This window comes from Stenella coeruleoalba (assembly GCF_951394435.1).
Source record: "Stenella coeruleoalba genome assembly, chromosome: 13".
Taxonomy (NCBI): domain Eukaryota; kingdom Metazoa; phylum Chordata; class Mammalia; order Artiodactyla; family Delphinidae; genus Stenella; species Stenella coeruleoalba.
In genome coordinates, this window is record NC_137159.1 from 9,972,554 (window position 1) to 9,995,542 (window position 22,989).

At 43.6% G+C, this 22,989-nt stretch overlaps 1 protein-coding gene across 1 annotated transcript; it reads left to right on the forward strand.

Moving 5' to 3' along the window:
• The first annotated feature begins 497 nt into the window (after positions 1-497).
• STARD7 (StAR related lipid transfer domain containing 7) lies at positions 498-22,061 on the forward strand. The gene is made up of 8 exons (XM_079940201.1): positions 498-1,370; positions 11,313-11,521; positions 11,843-11,892; positions 13,131-13,241; positions 13,322-13,404; positions 13,834-13,933; positions 19,700-19,784; positions 20,611-22,061. The coding sequence occupies exons 1-8, from the start codon at positions 1,045-1,047 to the stop codon at positions 20,793-20,795; spliced, it is 1,149 nt and encodes a 382-aa protein (XP_079796327.1). The 5' UTR covers positions 498-1,044; the 3' UTR covers positions 20,796-22,061.
• The last annotated feature ends 928 nt before the right edge of the window (positions 22,062-22,989 follow it).

The following is a 22,989-nucleotide window of genomic DNA, read 5'->3' on the forward strand; positions in this document are numbered from 1 at the left end:
CTCTGGAAAGTGTCCTGGGCTCTAAGGATGCCACACCGGCCCACTCTCGCGTCGAGGCTTCACAGAGACAGGCCGAGTGCTCAGGCTCCGAGCCTCGGAGGTGGTCTCGGCGCGCCGGGCGCTTGCGGGAAAGCCAGCGGGGAAGCCGAGGAAGGTTTTTGAGGGCAGCGGCCGCCAGGCCTCGGCAGGGTCTCCACTCACCAAAGGCGTCTACACTGTCCCGCCTCCGACTCCCCAAACTGGATACTCCCAGCGTCGCAGACGCAGTGCCGAGACCCCATCCCACCCTAGTCTCAAATCAGTGAACCAGACGACGGTCGCAGGCCTCTCAGAACACCTGAGCGAGCACCGCGCAGAAGTCTAACAGGCACCTGGCCGTGCCCCCTCACAGGGCAGGGTCGTGGGGGGCCGGAAGATGGCGGCGTCGGCTGGGTCCACCGACCAACCTCCCAGGCGCCCTTGACTAGCTCTGGCCGCCGCGCCACCTACCTTGCTAGCTACAGGTCCCGGCGCGCAGCGCGAAGGGGCGGTGACGGGCACTTGGCACCGCCAATCAGCACCGGGAGTCCGGGCCGCGCCCAATCAGGGCCGGGCGGCAGAGACCGGAATAGGTTGCAAGCTGGCAGCGCATGTGGCGGACGCCGAACGCTGGGGAGCTCGCCGCCAGCCTCGCCGCTTCCCGCGCGCTCTGTACCAAGGCCCCTGGCGCCGGCCTGAGGACGCCGAGGAGGCAGGGACCCGACAGGGCTGTCCGGCCGGAACCGCGGAGCACCTCCTGCAGCGGTCGCGGGCTCGCCCTCCGCGGCCGGTGCCATGGCCGACTCTCTCCCCTAAAGGAGACTTCCTCAGCGGTTGCTGCCGAGAGATGAAGAACCTGTTAGAGCGTCAGACGACTTCGGGGCCGGCCAACTAGGGGGGCTCGGCAGGAGGTCGCCTGCGCCCTCCCGGGCTCGTTCCTTTCACCCCTTGAGCGAGGCCTCGCTCGCGTCCGGGCACGCGGCCGGGTTCAGAGAGCACCTGGGCCCGGCGGGGCGTGCGGGCAGCATGTTTCCCCGGAGGCCGCCGGTCGGCCTGGCTGCCTGGCTGCTGGTGGGCGCGGCGGCGACCGGGCGCGCGGGGGCGCGGGGCGGGGGCCTGCTCGCCCTGCTGGCCAATCAGTGCCGCTTCGTGACGGGCCTGCGCGTGCGGCGGGCGCAGCAGATCGCGCAGCTCTACGGCCGCCTCTACTCGGAGAGCTCGCGTCGCATCCTCCTTGGTCGCCTCTGGCGCCGGCTGCGCGGACGCCCAGGCCATGCCTCTGCCTTGATGGCGGCGCTCGCCGGCGTGTTCGCGTGGGACGAGGAGAGGATCCAGGAGGAGGAGTTGCAGAGGTGGGCTCGGCGGCGAGGTCGCGCCTGTTCCCTGGGGTGGAGGCGGTGGGGTGGGGAGGTGGGAACGTTGAACCCTGGGGCCTGCCTTGGCGGTGTCTCCCGTTGACCCGGTGGCACTGGAAGTGACGATGCAAGTAGCTGGATCCTGTCGTAGCAAAGCACGTTTCTTCATTGCCTCCGTGTGTTAACTTGATTTGTCGAGTTAGAAATAAATGCAAGTGTAGGTTAGTGGAGGAGGGAGACTTTGGGGCCCATGCCACTAAAGAAGTAGCATTGTGGAAAATGGGTATTGAAGTAGGCCGTCGTTCACGTAATCTTTAACATATCCAGAAAGGTGCAAGTTCCAGACAGGTTTTAAACTTGACCTGAGGGTATACTTGTGCAATTTACAAAATCACTTCATTCCCAATGGGATTTCGTTTGAAATGTCCAGAGAGCTCTTGTCATTGTGACTCATGGCAGAATTAGGAGGCTGGAAGCGATTTTGCCCTCCTGGGACAAACCAGTAGCCCAGACATTTTAACCTGGAAGAATTAGGTCAGTTTCTTGCTACTTCCACTAGAGCTCTAGAAGTACTGTTTTATTAGGCTCTGAAATCACGCTGTCATCATCAAAAACCTCTGTGTGAAAAAAGTGCAGTACCATTGACTGAATTTGTTAACCTGTGGTTCTAAACTGAGCCCTTACAGTTGTCACGTAGTATCATGGGAAACCTTGATTTAGGTCTTGCTTTACGTTGTCGCTGTATTTTCTTTTTAACAGATATTCTTAAATTGTGTTCTCTCTCCACACACGTACTCTGCTTCCTAAACTCTGAAACTGATTGCAAGAACCTAGGATAGTCCCCTACACCAGATAAATTCCATACAAGTCTATTTGTTCTAACTGTTTCTTCTTTTATTCCACATTTTTGGTTAGGTTAAAAATGGAAGTTTTTCAGTAAAGTTACCACAATGACATGTATGGAAGTGTAGCACCCAGATGCCAGGCAGCTATTAGTGTAACATTGTGCGTTGTGAGTAAATGCAAGTGTATCTTAAGAGCTGGTAATACTTTTCTTAGCAGGAAAGATGACTATTTTACAAATGCAATTTAAAATCATAACCACAAACAACCTTACTCACAAAAAAATTAAGATATCAAAGCATGATAGGTAGTTTGCCTAGTTTCTGTTAGTGTTCTTTTGCTACTTGTCCATTTGTTCTAATGGTGTTCTCAGGTGTGAGAAATAAAAGAATGTACGGGAAGGAAACTTTTAAATTGAGAAATTACCAGTTAACTATTTGACTTTTCATTCTGTTTTTGACGATGAAATACCCATGTTCCACAGTGGTGAGGTTTGACGGGAATATTCCCAGTTGGATCTGTTTGGGGAAGAGGAGAAAGACCAGGAAAGGGCCCCTGGGTGCCAAAGACAGGGAAGATGTTTTGGGGGTGGGAGTTGAATAGCGGTTGGGGCCTAGGTGATAGATGTCGTTCTTCGTCTTTCTCCATGTATTTTTGTCAACCATATGTCCTAGAGCCTCTGTTTAGTAGGTCTCCCATTTGCAGGAGCTAGAGGGGAAAAAACAATAGGAGATAGATGTGGTAAACACTTGAGTCCGTAGTCATTACCCACTGTAGCGGAAAGAAATCAGACAGTTGAAGCACTTGGTTCTAATCCAACTCCTAAAGAGGTAAGCTGCGATAACCCATTTGGGAATTTCAGGAGCTTAGAGGAAGGCCAGTAAGAACACTTAAGGTGCCCTTTTTGACCCTCTGCAGAGTTGTTCCAGTAAAGGCCCTCATTTAACACCACATGTCCAGTTCATGCTTGAATTCAGTCATGTACTTAAAATTTGATCAAGTCCATTCTGAGGATTTTTTTAAATGTTATTTTGATAGGGAGGCAAATAATATGCTGTCAGCTGTATCTTGCTTGTACAGTGACTTCATAGGTCTGTTCTCATAGCTTGTCATGTTTATATTTTATTTTTAACTAATTTATTTATTTTGCGGGGGGTCACCGTGCGCAGCTTGCTGGATCTCAGTTTTGGATCTCAGTTTTCTGACCAGGGATCGAACCCATGCCCTCGGCAGTGAAAGCATGGAGTCCTAGTCACTGGACCGCCAGGGAATTCCTAGTGTTTTATTGAATAAGGTATTCTGGGTATAGGTTAACTTTTTTTGGCTTGGTGTTTTAAGTATTCTGTTTGCTTTAAAGGATGCTGAGGTTGTCATAGCTAGCTTAGAGGATGTTAGATTTTGTTTGTTCTAGTGAGATGATTTTGGGTAGCTTCCATAATGTAGCACAGTTGAGTGTGCCGCGGGACATGTGCATTTCTTTCATTGTTAACGGAAGAAGAGCGTGATTGTCCCATGGCCCCTAAATCACAGCCTTTGGCTCTTCTGTGCTGCTTCTGTACCAACTTGTCCTGGTACAGACTAATTCAGACATTGCTGTCTTGGTCAAACAGTGATGGGGTGTGAGGATGTCTCTTTGAATGTGTGCCTTGAAGTGGTGTGTGTTTTTTCTTATGTTAGTAGAGTTTCTGTTCAGAAGGACAAAGAAAAACCCTTGCTTTCTATTCTCTCGTGCTTAAGAACATCTTAACAAATAGGAACTCATTAATCGAGAATCAGCAAGAAAATTAGAGAAAAGAAGTAACTTGTACAAAGTGACTGACTCACTGATAGGCCAGGTGTAGAGATCAGGTCTTTTAATGCTTAGTGTTATTACCTGATAGGCTTTAATTAAATGATCAGACAAAATATAACTTTTAATCATTATTTTTGGTGCTAGCTGGCATTCTGTGAGCTCAGGTCAAATCTTATGGAAAAATACAGTAGTAAGTTTTTTAAAATAAATAAATAAATTATTTATTTATTTATTTTTGGCTGCGTTGGGTCTTCGTTGCTGCGCGCCGTCTTTCTAGTTGTGGCGAGCGCGGGCTACTCTTCCTTGCGGTGTGCAGCCTTCTCGTTGTGGTGGCTTCTCTTATTGTGGAGCACGGGCTCTAGGCACGTGGGATTCAGTAGTTGTGGCACGTGGGCTCAGTAGTGGTGGCGCGCAGGCTCAGTAGTTGTGGTGCATGGGCTTAGTTGCTCCGTGGCATGTGGGATCTTCCCGGACCAGGACTTGAACCTGTGTCCCCTGCATTGGCAGGCAGATTCTTAACGTCTGTGCCACCAGGGAAGTCCCAGTAGTTAAGTTTTTATTGATTTGGGACATTAAGAAAAATTACAGGAACAAAAAGGAGAAGGAAGTTAAGAAATATGAGAGCCTAGGGGAAAATGTTCTATTAATCTCCCTCCCCTTTTTTAAAAAAGTTACAGTTCATTGCTCTAGAAATTTGAGTAAATAAGTGCCAGTAAAGTTTCATAAAGAAAATTAGCCATTTTCCCATTTTGGTCTTTTAACTTTTCAATGTGCTGTTAATTAGATAAATCAACAAAAAGTCCTTTTGGCTTAAAGGAATTTTTTTTTTTTGCGCCACTGTCACTTAAGGATGTTTTTACTGTTACACCTTCTTAGATAATCAGAACTACTGCTCAGAATTGCAATGAACTAATTGATGTCTTTTAGGTAAGTCCCATGACAGTTGTACTTAAAGGTCTCTAACTTTGACAATAATTGGGAATTTGAGAGGGGATCATTGAAACAAGGCAGCCTCTTACTGAAGTTACCGATTACAGGAATGGCTTCATTTGAGTCATTTTAGGAGCCTTTTATCAAGCTCTCCACTTAGGGCAGGACCCCCTATAGATGAGCCAAATATGATTATGCTTATATTTCTGTTTTCATGGTTTTATGCCCTCAATTTCCATGGCTCTCAGTCCAGTCTTTCTCAAATGTTGAAATGATTTTAGTTTTGAAGAAAGGAAAGCATTGACTTTCTTTCTTTGATCCTCTTACTAATCTGCTGGTTCTGTTACTATCTTGGGAATAATCTTTTTTGTCCTTCTTTTCTCCCTTCTTATTACTTAAGTCTCTTAGATACCAAGGTTTAGACACCCATCCCTTCCAAATAAGGTTTGGCACAGCAGGCTAAGGAGATAACACGGTGAGAGGTTTCTCCTTCCTCTACATATATGATAGTGATTGTGCACCTGTGTGCTAATGATGTCTGTCATGTCAACAATTAGAAGTTGAGACCCTTCCGAGATTCTCGAACCTGAGACATAACGATCATTTCCATGATGCAGTCTTACTCTAGCATTCATGTTGTGCTGTTCAAAGAATGAGTGTCATACCTTCACAAGACATTGCTGTCCTCCCTAGGGACTTAGTCTCATGTTTAATCAAGGCCACCTAGTGACCTTTAATCCTATAGGAGAGGCTGATTAAGCAGTGAGTCAGAAGCTCTGTACCACCTTGAGTCTTAGAAGGCCGTTAAAAATACTGCCTGTAGTCATATAGTTTAATTTTCTTAAAACCATATTACTATATAATTTTATGGGCCTCTGATGTGTTTTTCATAAGACGTACGACGTTCCTGCCCCTCTTCATTATGTGATAAGGATATTCAAAAGTCCAGCTTAATTTTTATTGAAGGGTGCTTTACTAGTCCTCAAAAGTGCCATGATTGGTTCCACATGATGCCTGCATTGTTGTTCTTGGAGCAAAGCTGTGACTTTACTTTCTCCTCTGCAAGATCTTATTGCCTACTCTAAATTTCCTTCCCTATTTCTATATGGTTTTTGCAATGGTAGCAGTCAATCTTGTTCTGTAACGTTAATTCAAATTGAAACTTAAAAAAAAATGGTTAAACATTTTTCATCAGAACATCAGTATAAATTGTACTGGCTATGGTTATTGGTTGAAAACAAAGAAACTGATATTGGTTAACTTAAGCCAAAAAGGTGTTAGGTCATTCAGAGCGTTGACAAGAAGGCCAGAGTACAGGTTGGCCAAGAGAACAGCCAAGGCCTGCTACTGGTACAGGAATGCTCTTCTTTGGGCAGTGTTGCTGGTATTGTTTCCCGTAGATCTGTTGCACTGCTGGATTCTCAACTGCCTCAAGATCACTGAGAAAAATCTAAAAGGTCCTGTGCCTTGTATTATTTCCTCAAGATTCAAAGCCTCTACCAGAAGTCTCTGATTCACCTCACTTTAATTAGGAGTCATGTGCTAACTGCTAGGGGTTGAGATGGGGGCTGCATCTCACCTATTTGGGGATTCTCTTCAAGTAGGAAAAGATTCCAGGCAGTGAAAACAGCAAATGTCCCTGTATATAAATATTTTCATTTAATTCCAAAGTTTAAAATTCAGAGAATTGGAATTTTAGAGCTAATAGAAACCTTCGAGAAATAATGTCCTCACCTTACAGGTGGAACAAGGGAGGCTTTGCAGGTAAAATGACTTGCGTAAGATCACACCGCTAGTTGGCAGAGCCAGGACTAGAACACAGATCTCTACACTCACCATTGCTTTGGATTGCTCTAAACTTTTAATCTTGGGTTACCAGTATAACTTTGAATTTTTGGCTTTTAAAGCAATGTGTTAATGTAATCTTTTAATAAGAATTTGAATTATTAAGGCCTACTTCCATATTTATTTACTCAGTTTATACTGTGAACATTTGTTGAGCATGTAATGTTTACCAGGTACTTGCTAGGAGCTGGACATAAAAATATGAAAAAGACTGATTCTGGGCCTTTAGGGAATTCGTAGTTTAGTAAGGGTGGCAGATATAAAGATAGATTAATTATAATATTGTGTGATATGTTTCTGTAGAGGAATAAAAGTAAATGTATATGGTTAACTGCCTGGGAGTTAACCTTGACCCTTGTGGGGTTTTTGAGGGTTAAAAAGGCATGAAAGGGCCTTTCAGACAGAATGTATCAGTAGGTGGTGTCTTCAGTCTTGAATTGCAGAAGTGACATAGTCAGCCAGCAATCTTGCTTTCCTAACTGCTGTTTAAAGGTTAAGGGGAGGGGCTTCCCTGGAGGCGCAGTGTTAAGAATCCGCCTGCCAGTGCAGGGGACACGGGTTTGAGTCCTGGTTGGGGAGGATCCCACATGCTGCAGAGTAACTAAGCCCGTGTGCCACAACTACTGAGGCTGCTCTCCACAACTACTGAAGCCCGTGCACCTAGAGCCTGTGCTCTGCAACAAGAGAAGCCACCGCAATGAGAAGCCCACGCACCGCAACAAAGAGTAGCCCCCACTCACCGCAACTAGAGAAAACCCACGCACAGCAACAAAGACCCAACGCAGCCAAAAAAAAAAAAAAGGTTAAAGGGAAAACAAACCATGTTTTTTTGTTTTTTAAAAACATTTTTATTGGAGTATAGTTGATTTACAATGTTGTGTTAGTTTCTGCTGCACAGCAAAGTGGATCAGTTATACCTATACATATATCCACTCTTTTAGATTCTTTTCCCATATAAGTCATTAGAGTATTGAGTAGAGTTCCCTGTGTTATACAGTAGGTTCTTATTAGTTATCTATTTTATATATAGTAGTGTGTACATGTCATTCCCAGTCTCCCAATTTATCCCTCCCCCCCCTTACCCCCTTGGCAACCATAAGTTTGTTTTTTACATCTGTGACTCTATTTCTGTTTTGTAAATAAGTTCACTTGTACCATTTTTTTAGATTCCACATATAAGCGATATCATATTTATGTGTGTCTGACTTACTTCACTCAATATGACAATCTCTAGGTCCATCCATGTTGCTGCAGATGGCATTATTTCATCCTTTTTTATGGCTAAGTAATATTCCATCATATATACATACCACATCTCTTTTGAATTTTATTTATTTTTTATACAGCTGATTCTTATTAATTATCTGTTTTATACATAATAGTGTATATATGTCAATCCCAGTCTCCCAATTCATCCTACCAGGTTAAGGGGAAAACAAACCATGTTTAAAAAAAATTTTTTTTTTTAATGCTTCAGATATATAAAAAGGTTTAAAGAAAAACATGAATGTTACAAATACAGTTACATTTAAGAACTAAAATGTTGTAAATACAATTAAAGCCTCCTCTGGACCCTTTTCCAATGAAATATCCTCTGTCCCCCAGACTATCCCAATTTATTATATTTCATTACCATCTGTGTCTTTATACATATGTATACATCCCTAAATGATATATAATGACACATACTTTGACATATGGTATTGTTTTGAATGTTTCTAGGCTTTATGCCGTTCTGAACAAAATACTAACAAACTGAATTCAGCAACACATAAAAAGGATTATATACCGTAGGTCCTTGTTGTTTACCTGTTTTATATACAGTAGTGTGTTCTTTTTCAGATTCTTTCCCATTACAGGTTATTACAAGATATTGAGTATAGTTTCTGGTGCTATACAGTAGGCCCTTGTTGTTTACCTAGGGATCAGCTGGTCAGTTTCCACAAAATAGTCTATGATTTTGATAGAAATTATTGTGTTGAATTTATAGATCACTTTGGGTAGTTTTGCCATCTCAACAATATCAAGGCCTTCAACCCATGAACACAATATATCTTTCCATTTATGTCTTTTAAAATTTCTTTCAGTGATCTTTTGGTAGTTTTTAGTGTGTCTTTCACTTCTTTTTTTTTTTTTTTTTTTTTTTTTGCTGTACACGGGCCTCTCACTGCTGTGGCCTGTCCCGCTGCGGAGCACAGTCTCCGGACGCGCAGGCCCAGTGGCCATGGCCCACGGGCCCAGCCACTCCACGGCACGCGGGATCCTACCGGACCGGGACACGAACCCGTGTCCCCTGCACCAGCAGGCGGACTCTCAACTACTGCGCCACCAGGGAAGCCCAACTTCTTTTGTAAATTTATTCCTTATTATTTTATTCTTTTTGATGCTATGATAAATAGAATTGTTTTCTCAATTTTATTTTCAGATTGTTCATTGCTACTGTATAGAAATACGATTTTTGTAAATTGATCTTATATCCTGCAAGCTTGCTGAACTCCTTTATTAGCTCCAGTAAGTTCCTGTGGATTCCTTAGGATACTTACATGGAAATGAAAGACCCAGAATAGTCAAAACAATCTTGAAAAAGGAGGACAGAGTTGAAGGACTCACCCTTTCCAGTTTTAGAATTCACTACAAAGCTACAGTACTTAAGATGATAATGGTACTGGCATAAGGATAGATATATAAATTGTAGGAATTAAACTTAGAGTTTAGAAATAAACTCTTAGCTTTGTGGTCGATTTGAGTTTCAACAAAAGTGGCAAGACAATTCAATGGGGAAAGAATAGTCTTCAACAAGTGGTGCTGGGACAACTGGAGGTGCACATGCAAAATAGTGAATTTACACCCCTACCTCAAACCATACACAAAGTTAAAATGGACCAAAGACCTAAATGTAACCTAAAACTCTTAAAAGAAAGCATAGGCATAAGTTCTTTTGATACTGGATTAGGCACTGGTTTCTTAGATATAACACCAAAAAATTGAACAATCAAAGAAAAAATAGATTAACTTCATCAAAATTGAAAACTTACGGGGACTTCCCTGGTGGCCCATTAGTTAAGACTCTGTGCTTCTGATGCAGGTTCGATCCCTGGTCGGGGAACTAACATCCCACATGCAGCGCGGCGCGGCCAGAAAAAGAATTGAAAACTTCTGTGCATCAAAGTTTACTATCAAGAAAGTGGAAGGATGACCCACAGAGTCAGAGAAAATATTTATAAATTGTGTATTTGTTAAGAGACTAGTATTTAGAATGTATAAAGAACTCTTAAAATTTGACAGTAAAAAGACAACCCAATTTAAAACAAAGATTTCAGTAGATCTTTCTCCAAAGAAGATACACAAATGGCCCATAAGCACATAAAAATATGCTCAATGTCAATAGTCATTATTAGGGGAATACAAATGGAAGAACACAATGAGATACCACTTCACACCCACTAGGATTGCTGGAAAAGATGGGACAATAACAAGTGTTGGCAACGATGTGAAGCAGTTGGAACCCTCATACATTGTTGGTGTGAATATAGAAATGGAACAGCTGCTTTGGAAAATAACTTGGCACTTCCTTAAAAAGTTAAACAGAGTTTCCATGACCCAGCAAGTCCACTCCTAGGAATCTACCCAAGAAAACTGAAAGCTTATGTCTATACAAAAGTTGTATGCAAATATTAATAGCAGTGTTATTCATAATAGCCATAAAGTAGAAACCACCTAAATGTCCATCACCTGATGAATGGATAGACAAAATGTGATACATCCATACAATGGAATATTATTCAGTCATAAAAGGAATAAAGTATAGCGTGAATGAACCTTGTAAATATGCTAAGTGAAAAAAGCCAGATCCAAGAGACCATATTTTGTAATATTCCATTTATATGAAATTTCTGGATAGGCAAGCTCATAGAGACAGAAAGTAGGTTAGTAGTTATCAGGGCCTATGAGGAGTTAACTGCTGATGAGTATAGGTTTCTTTTGGAGATGATGACAGTGTTCTGGAATTAGTGGTGATGGCTGTACAACCTTGGGACTATACTAAAAAGCACTGATTTGTATACAGTAAAAGGATGATTCTTATGTGAATTATCTCTTTAAAAGAGAGGAGGAAAATATATATAAATACTCTTATAATGTGATAGGAAGACAACCCAATAAAAAATGGACAAAAGGTATCAAATGACATATCATAGTCATAAATTATAATAGTTAACATTTGAGGGCTAATTATATGCCTGGTGTTAAGCACTTTACAGGTAAATTTTTTTAATTTTTATAATCAACCTTTGACGTAGGTACTATTATTATCCCCATTTTACAGATTAAGAAATAGGGATTAGTTAAGTTGTTTAATATTCTAGTTGATGAATATTGGACTGGGATTCAGACTCAGGAACTCGTATTTTTATTCCCTACACTTTATACTGTTTTAAAGCCACACCGTTCTGTACAAGTCTTTGTGTGGCCATTGCAATTCACAGGGCAGACTCCAACCATTGCACCATGCCTGTTGTTTTTCTCTCCAGATCCATTGATGAGATGAAACGGTTGGAGGAAATGTCAAGTACGTTTCGGAGCTCTGGAGTTGACCACCACCCTCCAGAACCAAAATCCCCAACAGAAAGGGATGAAGATTCAGGAGGCAAAGAGCAACCGTGGGAAATGGTGATGGATAAGAAACACTTCAAGCTGTGGCGGCGCCCCATTACAGGCACCCCCCTTTACCAGTACAGAGGTGAGCCCAGCTTGGCTGCTGGTAAGAGTGTTCATGCTGGCAGGTGCACAGCACTGTGTTCCTATGCTCTCTAAACTCTTCCGTTCTGGGGGTTTCTTGGGAAAATTGCCCTGTTTGTTGTTTTTCCTCTCCCAGATGACAAGAGTCTCCATGTCTTTGCTACACTTTGCTATAGGTTACCTTTGTCTTACTTTGCCGCCCCAATATGACTTCTAGTTTCTGAATCTGCCTTTAAGATCTGTCAGTCATTACTCTACAACTGAAATGCAGTTAAGTGACGAGAGTCTGGCAAACATCCCTTATTCTTTCCTGTCATTCTAGTTTTTGGAACCTACACAGATGTGACACCTCGGCAGTTCTTCAATGTTCAGGTGAGTACATTTTTCTGCCCAGATCTGGAGCCACTAAGCCTAGAAGTCCACTTGCCATCGTCCACATGAGTAATTTCTCTGACTCAGAAGACATTGGCTTCAATCCATCTGTCTATTTCTCTACCCCTCATTTCACGTCAAATGACCTCTGGGTAAACCTTTGATTTATAACTTGTTTGTCCAGTAGGGATGAGGCCAGGTCTACCCTTTACAGGGCTGTTGGGAAGATCAAATAGAGGAATGGATTTGAGTGCTTGAATATATTTTATATGGCTTTATAGGGTTTTTTTCTTAATTTAAGGGTAAGTTACATACCCTTTATTCCAAAATGCTTCAGTGTATATTTCCTAAAACTAGACATATTCTCCTAGCTAGCCATGGTACCATTATCAAAGTCAGTGTAAATTTAACTGATGCAGCACTTACAGAATCTTTGTATTCCAGTTTTACCTACTGGCCCAACGATGTCCTCTATGGCATTTTCTCCTTCAGTACAGATGCAGTCAGGATTTAGCAATCTGGAACTTATCTACAGTGAAGGTGTCTATTTGATAAAGATGAAGAGTATGTGTTTAAAGACTCTGTTCCTCCTTGTGGGGAAATGTATGAAAGGGGAGGTGGGATTACCCAGAGTTCTACAAAAAAATTTTTTTTCCTTCCTGGAGTTTTCATGTTTTACTGGACTTTGAGTTTGATGGTTATAACACACACTACTAATACGCAAGTGCATGCTTTCCCCTAAGCACTGAATTTTGTCTATCTGTATTGAGTTTTTGTTGGTTTGGATATGTATGATATATGTCTTACTTTGAAATTCCGTAGTTACTAGTGATGCTACATATTTTTAAAAATACGCAGCTTGTATTTCTGTGAGGTGTCTGCTCATACTTTTGGACTTTCTGTCTGTTTAAAACTTTTTAGAATCGTTTCACCCATACACATTTATCTCACTGACTACTGTATTTTCCCCAGACATGTCTATTACAATATTTTTTTCTTACACTTGTCTTTTTCTTGTTAAGATTCATTTTCAAGGTAATGGGATTGGCCTACAGGAAGGGATTTTAAAAGACTCGTCTATAGTAAACACAGCCGTGTCTTTGACACTTCGGCACTGCCTTTTAGGTCGGGTCACTGTTGCAGAAGATTCTTGGGTCAGAGGCCCAAGCATCTGGAGAAGTCTTCTGCAGCTTTGTTTTGGATCTCTTGGGTCTTTATGGTCTGTTCTGTTTCCGCAGCTGGATACAGAGTATAGAAAGAAGTGGGACGCCCTGGTGATCAAGCTGGAAGTGATCGAGAGGGATGTGGTTAGTGGTTCTGAGGTTCTTCACTGGGTAACCCATTTTCCTGTGAGTATTTTCACCTCCGCTTTTACGTTTATCATGTCCGTGTGAGGCAGAGCACTAATCCTGCCCCTCCTTTTCTTTAGTATCCAATGTACTCACGGGATTATGTTTATGTTCGGCGGTATAGTGTGGATGAGGAAAACAACGTGATGGTGTTGGTGTCACGGTATGTGTGGTGGCTGCTGCTGGGTTCCTTTAGCTTGTCCTTCATTTATGCATGTGTGATGGGAGTTTGCCTTATGAGTCAAGCCCGGGCCCTATGCATCCCAGCTAGAACGTGAGTGGGCTGGGACTGGTGACTATCTCTGAGGATTGAAGGGATACAAGCTTTCCATTAAACTAATCCTTTAGTTCCTTAATGTTGATAATTAAAAAAAGAAATGCTCTCTTCCTCAACAAAAAGCCTAGTGAGCCAGGAATCACCAACTTAACTCACTGTTTTTAGTACCTAGTTTATACTCATTCATCTTTGTGACTTTTCTGATGTATTTAAAAAATTAGAGGCTGCCTTTTAGATTTTCCTCTTAACTTTAGCTCCCATGCTGTTCTGTATGTAGACATTACTTAGAGTTTCCCTCACTTCTCTCCCTCCCAGGGCCGTGGAGCACCCTAGTGTGCCAGAGTCTCCGGAATTTGTAAGGGTCAGATCATATGAATCCCAAATGGTTATCCGTCCCCACAAGTCATTTGATGAGGTGAGTTCTGCATCATCAGAGAGGTGATGTGTTAGCGGCTTATGAATTTTCTCAAGGAATGCCTTTGATCTGAACTGGGGAGGGCGCAGTCGTTCTCACACTTGACTTGCACCACACTCCGCTGGAGCTTGTTAAAACAGTGCTGGGCTGCGGCCTGAGAATTTGCATGTTTTGAGAAGTTCCCAGGTGAGGCTGCTGCCGCTGGCCTGGGAACCCCACTTCGGGACCCCTGCTGTAGAGTGGTGTACCTGGGAGACCTCCCGAGACAACGTAGTGATGACCCATGGCTCCCGTTACCTGAGGGACAGTTAGCAGAAGACGACAGCTCCTGACTCATCGGCCGGTCATTAGCGGCATTGAGGAACCAGAGCGAGCACCGTTTCCATCAAAATTTCCCCACAGTGGGCAGAACACTTAACCACCTTTCTGGGCTCCTCTTTCCTTGTCTGTAAAATGAGAGAGTTAGACTAATGCTCTCTGCCTTCTTTAAAACAATTTTTACTTTTTAAATTTTTTTAATTTATTTAGGCTGCTCTGGGTCTTCGTTGCCGTGTGCAGGCTTTCTCTAGTTACTGCGAGCGGGGGCTACTCTTCGTTGCAGTGCACGGGCTTCTCATTGTGGTGGCTTCTCTTGTTGTGGAGCATGGGCTCTGGGCGCATGGGCTTCAGTAGTTGTGGCTCACGGGCTCTAGAGCGCAGGCTCAGTAGTTGTGGCGCACAGGCTTAGTTGCTTCATGGCATGTGGGATCTTCCTGGACCAGGGCTCGAACCCGTGTCCCCTGCACTGGCAGGTGGATTCTTAGCCACTGCGCCACCAGAGAAGTCCTGCCTTCTTTAAAATTTTATGACCTTCCTTTGAGATATCTTCTTCCACTTAGTGTGGTGTTTTACTTTCATGTTTTTGGCCAAATCTCTGGTGAGTACACATACTGATTACAGTGGTTGCTGCTTTTAGTTTTATTTACTTTATAATGGCTTTGTTTCTACCCATCACTTTTGTTTGTTTTAGAGCTGTACGACTGTTCTCTTACCATGGTTTTGTTGTTTCCAGCAGGTTGTTTTGTCTATACCACCTATAGTGGGACTTTAAGAGTGACATAAATGGTGGTTCGCCTCAGTCAGTGTGATGTTTTGCTCCTGTTTTACTGGGAGATGTGTGTTGACTTCGGTACCATTTTGAGAGCAGTATTTTTCTTTTTTCTTTTTTTTTAAAACATATTTTATTTATTTATTTATTTGGCTACATTGGCTCTTCGTTGCTGCATGCGAGCTTTCTCTAGTTGCGACGAGCAGGGGCTACTCTTTGTTGCGGTGTGCGGGCTTCTCATTGCAGTGGCTTCTCTTGTTGTGGAGCACAGGCTCTAGAGCACGGGCTGCAGTAGTTGTGGCGCACGGGCTTAGTTGCTCCGCGGCATGTGGGGTCTTCCCGGACCAGGCCTCAAACCCGTGTCCCCTGCATTGGCAGGCAGATTCTTAACCACTGCGCCACCGGGGAAGCCCTAGAGCAGTATTTTTTTTTTTCTTTTTTTTTTTAGAGCAGTATTTTTCAAACCACGCATTGCTGCCCACTAGTGGAAGACAAAATTAATTTAGTGCTTAAAGAGAAAAGGAATAAATAGAATGGAAACGGAGTGTAAGCATATTTCATGAAACTTTTGTTTGATTACATAAGTATATACAAGTGTGTGTGTGAGAGAGAGAGTGAGAGAGAACTTGGTTACAGTGTAAAAAGGAGTATTTACAGTGTGTTGTAAATACAGTTAAAAAATGTTTTAAAGTCCTTGCTTTAGAAGCTAGACAAGAAGGCTGCTGTCGGTAGCTAGCTGCTTCTAGGAAGGGGAGCCTGGCTGGGGACGGTGGGAATTAGAATTGTACCTCACTCTTTTCCTTTATGTTGCTTTTGAAATTTGAACCTTGTCTGTGTATTTCCTATTTGAAAAAAAAGTGACTTGAGTCCCAGCATTACTGCCTTTAGAAACCCTGACCATGAAACAGCTAAGGCAGAGTTTGGCACCTAGCAGTGTGTGTTGCACCCAGAAAATAACTTCTTTCAGCTGGCATGGGGGAGCAGTATGAATTATCTGTAAGTCTTTTAGCATATCGTGGCAAGCTCTTAAGAGAAAGGTGAGACTTGAGTTGGTTCTTATAAAAAGGCAGACTGTGGATAGAGGAAAACAGGAAGGACCCTGGAAGTAGAAGACACGATTCAACCAAAGACAAAGATAGGAATGAGCCGTGGATGTTGAGAGACTGACTCACTGCTTGAAAAGGAGGGCAGAGTTTAGGGAGGAGTGGTAATTACCTTGACCATGTGCAGAGGGTACTTGAAAACCAGGCAGCTGAGTTTGGGTTTGCCAGATGGAAAGTAGATCCTTGGTCCGAGGTATGGTGTTTTGTTAGGTTTTTTGTTTGTTTGTTTTTTGTGGCCTCGCCACATGGCTTGCAGGATCTCAGTTCCCTGACCAGGGATTGAACCCGGGCCATGACAGTGAAAGCCCGGAATCCTAACTCCTAGGCAACAGGGAACTCCCTAGTTTTTATGGAAAATTTGAGATGTAGACAAAAGATAAAGAAGTAGAGAGTATAATGAATGAACCCTTTGTATTCATCCCCAGCTCTGACAATGACCAAACTTGTTTTATCTGTACTCTTTCTGTTCCCTTTCCCACTCCCCTGATTATTTTGAAGCAGATTCTAGTTTTGCTATAGAAGAACCAAAGAAGAATTCTTCTATAGAAATTTCAGTATTTATCTCAAAAAGAAAAGAGATTTTTGAAAACATAATATCGTATTCCGTAATATCAAATATCTGTAGTGTTCATATTTTCCTGATCGTCCATGTATTTTTTTGTAGTTGGTTTATTTGAATCAGGATTTGGATAAGATCCAGACATTGAAATGGGTTCATACTGTCTGTAGCTTTGTATCTATCTCTTGAGTTCTTCCTCCTTTTTAAAAAATTTATTTTGGCTGCGCTGGGTCTTAGTTGCGGCACACGGGACCTTTGTTGCAGCATGCAGGATCTTTAGTTGCGGCATGCATGTGGGATCTAGTTTCCCAATCAGGGATCGAAGCCAGGCCCCCTGCATTGGAAGGTGAAGTCTTAACCGCTGGACCACCAGGGAAGTCCCTCCCTCCTTTTTTTCCCTTGCAATTGTATTTATTGAAGAAGCAGGTTCTTTGTCCTGGATCTTGCTGGTTATATTCCTATAGTGTCCATAGTGTCACTTAACACGTTTCTCTGTCTCCTGTGTTTCCTATATATGGGTGCTTAGATCTAGAGGCTTGAACAGATTCAGGTTGTTTGGGGCAAGACCACTTTATTAGAAGGAAATAATGTCTGATTGTGAATTTGGAAGTGATTAATGATTATTGCTCAGATCCACTATTTCATTAGAGGTTAACAAAATATTAATTGTGTCAATCCTCCATTCTTTCATTTATTTCCATTTATTAGGTGACATACTTTAAGGGAAAATTTCCTCATTAACTATTTGGTTTCCCATAGTTCACAGAGGAAAGGGAAGTAAGAAATGCTTGATTTGTTTCCTTCATTTACTAGTTTTTAAAATAATGAATTGGTTCTTTCAGCTAGCAGTCCTTCAAAGGTAAAGTTTTTTTTTTTTTAAGAAATGCCATTAGAAATTCACAAATTTACACATACTTGGCTGGTTTCAGTCCGTTCCCAGTTACTCTTACCGGTGTTCAAAGTGTCCCATTTTGGGTCTTTAGGAGCCTCTTCTTACTGCCTGGAGTCCTTTTGACTTGACCTCAGGACTCGCCTGGTTTCTGGTGTTATAAGATGTTCCAGGTTCACCTTGTATATTTTTAGGTGTAAACCTGGAAATGAGCATTTCTTCTGGGAGCCCTGGTTCCTTCTAAGGAAATGTCATTTAAATACCACAGTTTGGCTTCTAGGAGTTCTCACAGCTCTGGGCCTACTCTGTTTTTAGGCCTTTTCAGAAGGTAGCACTAAGTAATAAATTTTGTTTGTTTGTTTTAAAGATACATCCTAAGTGCACACGAGTACTTTTAACTCAAAATTTAGGACTGTAGGGTATATGTCTTGTTGTCTTTAGGATATATATGCACTGTGCAAAATGTTGAGGCTTTTTTTTTTTTAAAGATTTATTTTATTTATATTTGGCTACATCGGGCCTTAGTTGTGGCACGTGGGATCTTTGTTGCGGCACACGGGATCTTTTGTTATGGCGTGCGGGTTTTTCTCTTCTCTAGTTGTGGCATGTGGGGTCCAGAGCACGTGAGCTCTGTACTTTGCAGCACGCAGGCTCTCTAGTTTGATGCGCGCTAGCTCCCTAGTTGTGGTGCACGGGCTTAGTTGCACTGTGGCATGTGGGATCTTAGTTCCCTGACCAGGGATCAAACCTGTGTCTCCTGCATTGTAAGGCGGATTCTTTACCACTGGACCACCAGGGAAGTCCCCAAAATGTTGAGTTTTAAGGTCACTTGAAATAGGTCCTCTCTTCGTGGTTTTTCCTATCAACTCAGTTCATAGGTTCTTTGTTGTCTACTTTTGATTTTTAGATAACTGCTTTTTAAATATAATTTTGTTTTATTAAATAATAAAAAAAATTGTGTTTTCAAAGTCAAATATGTAAAATAAGAAATAGAGTGATTTGCTTATATCCCTGTTCCATCTACCCAGTTCCTTCCTTCTTCCTGTAGGTAACCACTGTTTTCAGTTCTGACTTCTTTTTTTTCCATATAAGCAGTAGTGGATGATCTCTTACCCCTTTGGGTGGAGCATAATTGGTTCAGACCTCTCCTGGGATCGGGACACCTGTAAATCTCTTAAATCCCTGTCCTTCACTGTACCAATGAGAGGTTGAGCCAGAGAGAATGGGTGCATGGGCCCTGTTGTCAGAATTCTGGGTTCATGTTGGCTCTCGTTGAGTATGTGGGTGACCTTGGGCAAAGTCCCTTAACCTCTTTGTGCTCAGTTTCCTCATCTGTAAAATGGGAGATATTGGTGCCTCTATTATAGGATCGTTGTGAGGGGTTGAAGCAGTTCCTGACACGTGGTTAAGTACTGTATACATGTTTGCTGTTAGCAGTAATAGTAGTAGAGTTCATATCATTTTGGTAAAGATTAAGATATTTAAACATTGGGGGTATGTGTTGGGGTCCTCAGGACCACACCCCCATTCGAAGATCGAGTAAAAGGACGCGCAGGACTCAGCTTATAGTTTTACTCATGCCTGAGATTTATTACAGTGATGGAAAGATGCACAGCTGGATCAAAAGGGGAAGACACAGGCAGGGTCTGGAGGAACCCACTGCAGTCTCCCCATGCTCTCCCTCCCGTGAGGGCCCACGGAGCACATCCTCTCCCAGCTGCAACATGCGTGCGATGTTTCTACCCAGGGAAGCCCAGTAGAGACTCAGCGCCCAAGATTTGTACTGGGGGCTGGTCACATGAACGCCCTCTGCCTAGCGTGTCCTAAAATCCCAGACCCCCAGGAGGAAAGCAGGTGCTCAGTATGAAGTGCATTGTTTGCGCAGAGGAGACACAGGGAGCCACCCTTAGCACTTAACTGTTGACTGGAGCCAAGTTCCCAGACACCAGCCAGGGCCAACCTCGTGAGATGGTAACCTCTCAGGTCTTCAGTGTTCACTCTCTTTTGCTCACAGCGGAAAACTGCCACTCTCCGCCTCAGAGTCAGATCTTGGTTGTTCTGTGGTACTGGATACGGAGGCTGTGGGGGTAGTTCAGGTACCTTCATCTTTGCTGTTTTTCTTTTCCAGAATGGCTTTGACTACTTGCTGACGTACAGTGACAATCCCCAGACAGTGTTTCCTCGCTACTGCGTTAGTTGGATGGTTTCCAGTGGTGAGTGGGCGCTTGTGTACAGGGCCTGGACCTGGGCTGAACATTTTGTTTTTCTCTAGCTTCTTGGTGGCTTCAAGGAGATTAGTACTTGTCTCACTGGAGCCCTTCCGAGTTCATTGTTGAATACTACCTTGAAGGTAGTAAAGCCTCCAGCTGCGGTTTGGAGGGGTAAGAATTCTGGAAACCCAAAAAGGAACTTATGCCCAGAGGCAAGCTGAAGAACATTTGCTTAATATGGACTGTGTACATTAATGCATTTAACATTTTTCTTTTTCGTGTTGAAAGCCATAAATCTGGCATAGAAAATGTGGTTATAGGACAGTCACCTGGAGAAAGGGGGCCACCACCCTTTCTCCCTTTCACCACCCTTTCACCATAACGGAGGCTACACATCACTGCTGTGACTGCATCTTTCCCTTCCAATCTCTTGCCTTAAAACCAGCCTCACGTGATTTTCTTTCTTCTGGTTCTCTGTAGGCGGCTTCTTACACCTCAGGGGGAGAATGAAGAGGAGTTTAGGTGTTTCCGTTTGACATTTCTCTAAACAAAATTGGCAGATATTTACGCTGTGCCACTGATAAATGATATTTTGATCACATAAGAGAGCCTTTGGGGATTTATGTGGCCTGATCAGTACCCCTTTTCAAAGGATCTCAGAGGTCAGGGGTTGTTTTCACTCCCTAAAAGTTTTGGTTGTCTCTCAGTCCATCTGTGATCTCTATAAGGAGGCATTGGCTCCTTATCAGGAAAGAGATAGGCCCTTCTAATTTTGAGCCTACTGTTGGTTTGTGTGTCAGTCTACCCAGATTTCCCTCTCTCCCAACAGGCATGCCAGATTTCCTGGAGAAGCTGCACATGGCCACTCTGAAAGCCAAGAACATGGAGATCAAAGTAAAGGACTATATCTCGTCTAAGCCTCTGGAAGTGGGTAGTGAAGCCAAGGCCACCGCCCCATCTTCTGAGCGGAAGAGTGAGGGTAGCTGTGGCCCTGCCCGGATTGAGTACGCCTGAAGGACTTTCAGATAAGTAGGGACAGGCTGCTTCTAGCCCTGTCTCCGTGTCTTATCACTCACTCTGTTGCAGAATAAACAGGACGTGTATTTGAAGGTGTCTGCTGTAACCACCAGTGCAAGATAATTCAGTCCTGGTGTCCGGTCTGTTCAGAGCCCTACTGCTGTTTATTAAAACAGAAGAAGGAGGCGTCCGAGGGGGCATCGTCATATTCTCAGGCCAAGCATTTGGAAATTTGGTGTTTCGCTGAGCTAATCTGGAACAAGCCTCTCACCTCAGGCCAGAGGGGACAACATCTTTTACTTCCTCTGTCCACATTCCATTCTCAGCCTCGGTTCTGCAGCACTCTGGGTTTCCTTCGGTTCTGAAGGTCCAGCTGGACCACCTGGACGGTTGCGTCTTCAGTGAGGGATAGTGCGGAGTGCTCTGGTTGCAGTCCTGGTGTTGAGTGGTGTGAACTGTTGCTTGGCAGTGTAAGTGCCTCGTCCTCACCTTCTCCTGTCTTTAGGGACATAAAGTTTGTACCAAGAAATATCACTCTTGGCCTCCCATCCACACCCCATTGACTCCCTCTACCCAGAGCAGTTTCCTTTGAGTTGACCAGTTCTTCTGTATTCGTGTGCTGTATTCATCTGGGTCGTTGCCTCCTCCCGCAGGCCGATTACCAAGAACACTGGGAGACGGTGGCTCTCTGTATCATCAGTGTTTTTGATGGGATCAGTGGAGATGCTCGACACATTACACTTTAGCTCTGTTTTTTTTTTTTTTAACCTTTGTGTTAAACAGTGGGAATTGGGGAGTTGAATAGGATTTTTCCATAGTCTGTATAGAAAACACCATTTTGATTGAGGCGTTATTTTTCACACTTCAGGTTTGACTGGATGCTCAGCACTTGCCTGTCCTGGAAGGCTAAAGGCAGAGGAGTGGGGATTGGGCGCCTCCCTTGGAGCTCTTAGAGCTGTAGACAAGCTGTGTGAACAGCTAGATGGAAGTTTGTCCCAAGTGCTAATATAGAGGGGGATGTGGTTTATGTGACCCTCTTGTCCCTCTGAGAAGCTTTTCCTCCTTTTCTAAGCTAAAATAAGAGCAAACCACGCTGTTCAGATAAAGTCACAACCAGATGGGATCAGTCTGACTGGAGAATCGGGAACAGCTTTCAAATCCTCCTCCCTCCCCTTATTTCTTAGAATTTGAATGACCAGATTGCTCCCCACCCCACTCGCTACCCTTTTGCGTTGTTGAAAGGGGAGCTAAACCTGAGACGAACTTTAAGCCCCTCGACCTTTCTGTTGCCTAAGTACTGTGCCAAGGAAATGCCTGCCCCGGTGTTTCAAGTCTTGCGTTCTCTGCGTCGTTGGCAGAGCAGGGAGATGCACCCGGCAGTCCCAGCTTCCTTTCGTTGATTGTGTCTCTCTCCTCATCCCCAGGGCCTGACAGACCAGGAAGAGTCCCTCAGTTACGGTTACGTTGGAAGTTAGTGCCTGTGATTGTTGGGACGTGGGTGGCGTGGGTGAGTGGTGTGAGTGCACATGTGATAAGGGGCTGGGCGTTGCCCATATGCTTTTTGGCAATTTGACTCTGCACTTGGGGTTGGTCTATACAATTGCTTATGTCATTGTAATGATTTCACTCCTGTGACATTTTTATCAAATGTGTGAATAAAAAGATTGGTATGAAAGAGTGTGTCTTTGGACAGATGTTGGTGGGGAAATCTTGCATACTGGGCTTATTATTTCTTCCTGATCATAAAGTTGAAGTGTGTTTCTGCTCATAGAGTTGGCACTTGGAAGTGGCAGGGCTTGGTCTTTCTTGGCGGTAACTGACACACCGCTCACTACCTTGTCTAGACTGTAAGCCCTTTCCAGGTGACCAGTTTGGCAACTGAAAACAAACCACCTGTTTGTGCTTCTTTGTCTTGATCTCCTAGTAACCCACACCCTTTGCTTTAAAAGAAGGATTGACTTGGAGGAAACAGAGTTAGAGCTTTGCTGGGAGGGAGTGAGGAGAGGAGGGGACTCGGGCCCGGGGCTGGAGTCCGGGGGCTGGAGAGGGAGGGTGGTGAGTGCGAAACCCAGGGCATGGTTAGGTCACACAGGCAGTTCTGCTGGAATGTGGATTTGTGCCAAGGTGATTGATGCGTTAGAGACACTGAGCATAGCATGAATTTTGAGTTTATGTGTAATTTTTGCCTGTG